At 39.1% G+C, this 7,500-nt stretch overlaps 4 protein-coding genes across 7 annotated transcripts in view; 3 read left to right on the top strand and 1 right to left on the bottom strand.

Moving 5' to 3' along the window:
* LOC137984454 (transmembrane protein 198-like) overlaps nucleotides 1–3,062 on the top strand; it is a 30,051-nt gene extending 26,989 nt beyond the window's left edge. Inside the window, exons 7-8 of the mRNA XM_068831629.1 lie at nucleotides 526–587; nucleotides 1,014–3,062. Of these exons, the coding sequence (XP_068687730.1) occupies nucleotides 526–587; nucleotides 1,014–1,040 (89 nt within the window). The 3' untranslated portion in view covers nucleotides 1,041–3,062. The remainder of the gene's footprint in view (nucleotides 1–525; nucleotides 588–1,013) is intronic.
* The window catches only part of LOC137984411 (doublesex- and mab-3-related transcription factor A2-like), a 350,662-nt gene that overhangs the window by 170,337 nt on the left and 172,825 nt on the right, over nucleotides 1–7,500 (top strand). The window lies entirely within an intron of this gene.
* The window catches only part of LOC137984468 (protein C10-like), a 236,392-nt gene that overhangs the window by 211,815 nt on the left and 17,077 nt on the right, over nucleotides 1–7,500 (bottom strand). The gene's annotated exons all lie outside the window — the stretch shown is intronic.
* Nucleotides 5,563–7,500, top strand: part of LOC137984336 (bromodomain-containing protein 3-like) — a 29,353-nt gene continuing 27,415 nt past the window's right edge. Inside the window, exons 1-3 of one of the 4 annotated variants that reach the window (XM_068831505.1) lie at nucleotides 5,563–6,281; nucleotides 7,034–7,110; nucleotides 7,258–7,419. In XM_068831505.1, the coding sequence (XP_068687606.1) occupies nucleotides 7,264–7,419 (156 nt within the window). In that variant the 5' untranslated portion in view covers nucleotides 5,563–6,281; nucleotides 7,034–7,110; nucleotides 7,258–7,263. Of the gene's footprint in view, nucleotides 6,282–6,309; nucleotides 6,690–6,959; nucleotides 7,111–7,257; nucleotides 7,420–7,500 lie in introns of those variants that run through there. The other 3 variants (XM_068831491.1, XM_068831498.1, XM_068831512.1) reach the window with 3 other exon arrangements.

Below are 7,500 nucleotides of genomic sequence, written 5' to 3'. Positions count from 1 at the left end.
TTACATGAAAGTTAGAAATTTCGAGGCAAATGAAAGGTATAGACTATATATACAGGAGAAAGGAACACATACCATGCTTGCATTTCACCTTTCGACACACCCATCCGAAAAATTGGTTTAACCCATTGACACCTCAAATGCCCTTGGACGCCACCAGTTGATGAGTAAAATCTGTTAATTCTCACTCCCAGGGTTCAATTGCAATAATTGTTAAGGATAAATTTAAATAAATAAGTGATGACTAACTGGAATTCACACAAATCTGTGCAAGGGTTGTCTCCAGGCTTTGCATCACCATAGGGATTCCAGATGCTGAGAGGTGAGAGCCTCAAGCTGCATCTTGAAGGATCAATTGGGTTTAAATCCCAATCTGTATTATATGGTAACCGTTAGCCTCAGTTATCTACCTGTGGTGCAAGGACAAATCTTTACTGGAAAAACCAGCATCTTTTGCTTTCTGTGTCGATCCTTATATTGATTCATGTGAGTATTGTCTCAGATCAATGTTTGATATCTACTTTGCAGCTTTTTCAAGGAGATCAGGGCTTCCATTGATGGGTACACCAATGCAAGATTTTGGAGATCGGGTAAAATGTTTTGGCTTTTTTGTTAAAAGAAAACATTAAATTTTTGGAAATTTTTGCAGTTGCATGGAACTTGCTTCAGCCCATCTTGGACAATCAACAGAATCAACTGAAGCAATGCAAGATGCATTAAATTCTTTGGGAAATTCTCTGAGAAGCAGATCCTTTACATTGTATATAATCTTTACTTTGGATGCATTTTTTAAATTGTAGGGTTTAATCAAAGGAAATGAACAGTTTTCATGTGTTCACCAAGTTAAGTCCTGTTTGACAGGGCTGAGTTTTTTCTTCAACTAGAACAGATGATTCTTCAATATGAATTTGCAAACCCGTCAAAATGGCGGTCAAAACCGTGATAATTAAGGCCAGTATTCTCAAAATAATTACCGGTAAAACAAATTTAACATTTTGTTTTTGGTTTTTTTTCAGCAACCTATTTTAACAGACTATGAGTAGTAATGGGAGTGTTTCTGAAGACAGATGTGAGCTGCTTGGGAGTGTTCTGAAGACAGCCGCTTGATTGTAACCATACTACCAACCAAAGCTTTTAAAGTGCTACTACGATGAAAGAAAATCAGTTCTCGTTTGTCTTCACATTTTGAAAGTACTTGCAATGAATGCTGAAAAAGGGAAATTTTTGAAGTAATTTTAAGAGGAAGACTGTTTATTTTAACTCCCTTTTTTTATTTGACACATTCACTTCTCATGATCAGGAGCCCCAGGGTGCTCCCAGTTGACAAGTAAATTCGCCTGGCATTAGACAGAGTAAAATCTGTTAAGTCGCAGTCCCAGAAGTCAATGGGTTAACTGTCTGCCATTACTTCGTGCAGTTCTGACCAATAAGCTTTCAGCAATCTGAATCAATTAAGGAGAAAGAGACGTCATTTACTCACTAATATTAGACGTATACAACACAAGAGTTTTTGGCTTTTCAGATTGTCAGGTTTGTGTTCTACATGATAATTAAGCCGAATTCACACACACTTCATTTTTAAGCCAGTGAGTTTTAATGACGTCACTTTCACCTTGATCCAGCTCTCTGAGGGAAAACCACACCAAGTAATTGCAGACCATGAAAATGAAAAAAATTGCCCTCAAAGTGAAATTGTTTTTCTCTTGAAATGATTGCATAAAATCTCACATTTCGAGTATTTAGCACAAAAATTTTTGAATAGGGAGAAAAACGGCAAGTAATGTCTGACCATCATAGCACTTTAAAGAAATTTCCAGAATTTAATAAAGTAGCATGGTCAAATAATAGTCTGTACTTTCAGTGCAATTATTGTTTTTAATTATTACTGGTACTTCCATTGAAATTTATGTGAAGCCAGAAGTACATAATTTGAATTAGTATATACAACACAGTGGATAGCGTTGAACATGCACGCTGATTGGCTACTCAAAGTCCGGATATCCTTTGCTATTCACCTCCAAGCAATTCAGAATTTGGGCCTGAAAAAGTTGTAATCTTTACAGGAATGAATGAGTTAAAATCATCTTTTTGTGCTATATTATCTCACTGTTTTAGTATATACTAATAATTAACAACAATAATTCTCCTCAGTGTCTGTGGTTAGTGGTGGATATTTACCTTTCCTCTTTGCACTTCCAAATCGGTGAATAGTTGTAAATTATTTTGAGTAAGTAAGAGTTCTAGATGTAACATATTAATTTTGTCAGTTGAACTTATAAAATAGGTAATTAGAATTCGTTTCATGAAGGATCTTAAGAAGGTGGTCGCCATGGAGTTAAATTAAGGAGGCTTCAAAGGGTTTTCCACAGGTAACATTGGCTTTCCAGTGAAAAAGGATTGCATCACTGTCAAACCTTTCAGTGGAAAAGGTTTTGATATTTGCCAATACTACTATCAGGCGACTTTTAAGGGTGTCTGCGAGTCCTCAATTGTTACCATGGTAACAGAACGGTACTGCCACAAGACACCCTGAAATTCAGTTTTTGGAAATTACATTTTAAAAAGTAATTCAGTGACCTAGTATTTTTCCCAATTTAATTCTGTTACTTAATACATAGCTTGAGAAACATTTATCTAGTTATTTTTTTAACTTTAGTTGTTTGTGAAAAAACCATTGGAAGATGAAAAAAAAAATGCAAAAAATCAGGGTAGGTCACCAAGCTAAGTTTCGAGATATTACTTAACATTTCTAACAAACTTTATTTCTGTTTTTTTGTGATTTTAGGTCACATTTTTATTTCCGGTCACCTGTTGATAAAATTGCGCATTCACCATCAGCTGAAACCCATTCGAGCCTCCTTAGTAATAATTGCTGGTACTAAGGAAGGTTTAATTAATACCCTTGTGTCCTGAAAAGAAACCTTCTTTTTAATTCAATTAAAAGCTCAGTTTGGCTATTTTGGCAGCCAGCTTGAATGATCTTAAAAAGTGTTCCAGTTGTAACCGTTTTGATAGTCAAACTTTTAAAGTGATTTTCACATTAAAAATTTTCTCAATAAATAACATATTGGTTGTGCATTACCTCAAAGTCCTTTCATAATCCTGGCTGGGTTTATGTCAATTAGGATTTGGAAGAATGTTGCAAAATGGGAGACTCACAGTGGGGTCAGGAAAATTTGGAGGTCTTCCTCCCTATTTGCACCAACCCTACCAATGTAAATGTTGGGCATCCCTTTCTTTTTAAATGGGGGTGGCCACAGAAAGTAAGATTTTGCTTTGTCTAGATCTATTCCTTCCTTTTTTTGTTTCATGTCGGCCTTTCTCGTTGTTGCGCTGACAGCTGATTTCGATTGTTAATGATGTTACCAGTGGCAAAACGAATAATAGTAACAATATAATGCACCTATCACTGCTAACCACGGGAATTTGATCATGAGGCCTGTTCCCAAGGTAGGGATTGTGATTGTACAAAGGGTGTTTGACCACTTTCACTTGCCGCTGGGTGGGAATTTTGACCAATTCTTTTGTCCTGGGGGTGGGGAATTTGAATGCTTTTTTTAAGAAAATGTCAAAATCCCCACCCCATGCCCGACTCCACCCCCCCCCACCCCTCTTCCTCAGACTTAACATTGATAAGTGATAATAAACATTTAACACTAAAGACTGCAATGCCATCTAACAATCTATGCATTACGTTGGGTCAGCACAAACAGTGATAAGCATAAACACACCACTGTTTGGGCAGATCCTATGGGGCAAAGACCGCAAAATCGCTTTCTGATTTCAAACGCAAACTTACCTCCTCGCCCTCCATACCTTCTACTGGATCGCACTGATTCTATGTACCGGTAATATACTTCTATTTTAAATATATATATATATACTATATTGTAACGTGTTTACCTACGCCCCACCTGTAAACCAGCTTTTGTGTGTGGCTAGCGCAGTGAAATAAAGTTGTATTGTATTATATTATTGCATCAAACAATGTCCAAGAAGGCAATCTCTTGAAAATGAAACTACGGTCAGCCGGACGTAGCATGATCAGAGCTCAAACTTGAAAGCACATGCAGACAGCTGTTTCGGACTTGTTGGCCCTTGTCAGTGCGCCGTGGCTAAAACACAATGAGCCTCATGCTAGGTTTGGCCAACCGTAGTTCCATTTTGAAGAGAATACTGTTGTGAACCTTGTTATTTAGATCTGTCCGAACAGTGGTGTGTTTATGCTTATCACTGTTTGTACTGATCCATCGTAATGCGTAGATCGTTACATGACATTGCAGCCTTTAGTGTTAATTGTTTATTGATAGGTGCATAATGAACTTTAACCTGTTGACTCCTGGGAGTGAGACTTAACAGCTCTCAATCCGTCTAACGCCAGACAATTTTACTCGTCAACTGGGGGCGTCCTAGGGTGTTTGAGGTGTCAAGTCATCTGGCTCTGGGGCACCAATTGGGGATGCTCTACTTAGAAATCAAATCACATTTAAGGGGGTGGCACTTAACTACAGAAAAACAATGGTTGCTCAGGAAGATTTTCAGTCAAGAGCCCCAGAAAAAGGTTGCATGGATGGTTCTTTGAAGAAACTTATTCAGTGGCAATCTGACATCCAACCAGAAGGCACATGCACAACTGGTCCCAGTCCTCTGCCATGCGCTTCAGTGAAAAACAAAAAGACTCTGACGAAAGGAAGGGAAGAGGTGGTTTTTCACTGGATGGGAACCGTCCTATCATTTTTTGTAAACTGCAGCATGGGATTTCTATATGGACAAAAAAAAGAACTAATATTTTGAAAAGTGTATCAAAGGAGGGCCTTATGATGTCATAATTGTCTTGATAATTATTTTTTTAATCCATGCTACAGATTTTCTGTGAGAATGTTCTCATACTGGTAACGTGAGTTTTTTGGCATATTTTTCTGTTTTGGTTAATTGATTTACCAAATATGGTTGCGGTATCTGACATTTGCAGACTGCAGACTCAGGGGCACCCAACAACCAATTTGTTGTAAAATGTATCATTATACCCCAGTTAATGAAAATAAATGTTATTAAGGCATTTTCAGGTGTTTTTCAGTGTTGCTGGGAAAGCATTATCTGTACCTTTTTCCCAGCAAGACACACAAGAGACACAGAGTTTCTACAGCCAGGTCGGGTTAAAATGCTAGAAAAAGTCAGTAATTCCCAACCAAAATCTCTATCAATAATAAATTTCCCAGCCAGCTTATCGGAACACCTGTATTTTTGCAGGCCAGCAAGATTCCTCTGGGGAACAGATAAAGTGAGGAAGAGATTCCTTGGGTGCCCCTGCAGACTGCCTACAACTAGCACTGCTCTACACACCCATTTCAAATAGCGCTAGAACAAGTCTAAGAACCCGTTTTAAAACGGTTAGCTTTCAATAATAATTAGTCTGCAGTCTGCAAATGTCAGACAAAGAAATGTTCAATAGAACCAAGAGATCATGATCTCTTATAGAACACAACTGGCAAAAAAGTTAAGATAACTGTAGAAGTAAAGGGACTCGAGAACCCTCACGTGACTCGAACTCAGGCCACATTGATGTAACATTGCGCCAGTCCGGCTCGGCTCGCTAAGCCAATCTTACTTTGCGTGAGAACAAAATGTTCATTCACAACCTGAAGGTATAGTAGTCAAAGCATTGATACGTTTTGATTGCACTTTACCTTGAAAAGGTCTCGTGTTGACAACCTAGAGTCCCTTGGTAGAGTTACGTACGCACATGCAAATGTCAGTTCAAGAAAAGTCCATTGTGTTTGTGGGATGTGAAGCTCGGTGAACGTTAAAGCGGATCAACACATCGATTAACTGATTTCACTCACTCAATAGACCTAACAGACATTCTTGTCGGATGGATTAAATTTCTCATGTCGAATCCGACGCGACAAAGCTCTACAGTCCAGTCCAAAGAAAACCGTTTCTTTTCCGTTTTACGGGATCCATCAAATGGAGTCAAGTGTGATTGTCAACAATTTGCACAACGAAGTTGTTACTTGTCGCACTGAAGAGGCTGGATAAGGGAACTCTCTGTGGAAATTTTATGAATTTTGGCGTGTTGTACAGCCGACAAAGCGTTGTCTTCAAGTGCAGCGAGGAACACCATGGCAGTTGCCAGTGAAATAAAAGGCAACAAATAATGCAATAAATTGCTGTTTCAGGCTTAATTTTTTCCTTCAAATCCAATGCGTGATGGTGATGAGGCTTCAATACCCTTTGGTCGACTGTAGATAAGTAATACTGACAAAGGAATACATATCCACGAGGTACACGTATCTATTTAATTTTTCCGCTTTTATTGAGCTTCTCCAAAAAGTAACCTTAAGCTGTCAGGGGATTTTTGGTTTAATAAATACGTGACAGTTTCAGCTACGTAGAAATGTACGTATACGATCAGTCGCATTTGAGCGTAAACATAAAACATTTAAAATATTGAATGAGTCGGTGTTTTGGCGCGCTGGTAACAGCACGTGACTGAAAGTTATGACGTGTCATGCGAGGTCTTTGCTGGGGGTCGTTCGAGAATTCAAAAGGGCGGCTTTCGCTCTGAAGCGAGCTGGTCAAATCCATGAAGGACGAAAGGAGTTTTTGTGGGATCTTACGTCGTGCATGGAAACGCAGGGCCATCCGACAATCCAAAGCTTGCAGAACCCTCTAACAAACCTTATCGAACGGTATGGTCTGGTCATTATTGGGTTCTTAGGCTTGTGAATTGTGATATTCATTCGTGAACGATTGTGCGTGGCACCGCCAAAAATGGCGTTGACACTTTTTATGGCGTTCAAGTGACGCGGACTGTTTTCTCTCTGAGAAGGACATTTTTGGTGCTTCCAAACTAGCGTAAATTGTGGCCAAGTTTCCAGTGCCCAGTTTTATGCTACTTTGGAGGCAAGTTGACTAAATTTAAGAGATAAATTGACTAGGTTGTATTGCATCACCTCTAGGCCTAGCGCAGCTTTACAGTTTGGTCTCAGTAATGAACAAAACTCTGATGATTCATTGAATGGATTTCGTTCAGAGACAAGCCCTGAGGCACTCGGGAAACGAGTAAGGCGTTTATCACACAAGTACGACGATTTTGAACAACAAACAGTGGTAAATATCACTCCAATCAATTTCATAAGTCGCCAGCTTTCGCTCGCGGAAACGTCAGAGAATTTGAATTTATAATTTGTGTCTTTGGTACGCAAGAAAGCGAAATAAACACCCAGAAACTGTTGCTTTGTTTGAAATATTTTGTAGCGTGGAATGGCTCAAACTCCATCAACGGGTCAAGAGCCCAAAAGCATTCGAACAACCAACCAACTACAGTATTTATCGAAAACGATCATGAAGGCAATGTGGCGGCATCCGTATTCCTGGCCCTTTCACGATCCCGTGGACGCCGTGAAACTAAATTTACCGGTTAGTATGCGTGGACTGCTAGGTTCTAGTCTTGTCATTTACTTCCTTCACAAGTCATTGTCGTTAAATGGAGGTCTTGTG

The sequence above is a fragment of the Montipora foliosa genome, chromosome 2 (assembly GCF_036669935.1).
Source record: "Montipora foliosa isolate CH-2021 chromosome 2, ASM3666993v2, whole genome shotgun sequence".
In the NCBI taxonomy this organism is placed as follows: domain Eukaryota; kingdom Metazoa; phylum Cnidaria; class Anthozoa; order Scleractinia; family Acroporidae; genus Montipora; species Montipora foliosa.
Note: the sequence above shows the minus strand (reverse complement) of the source record. Positions and strands in the feature narration are given on the sequence as shown.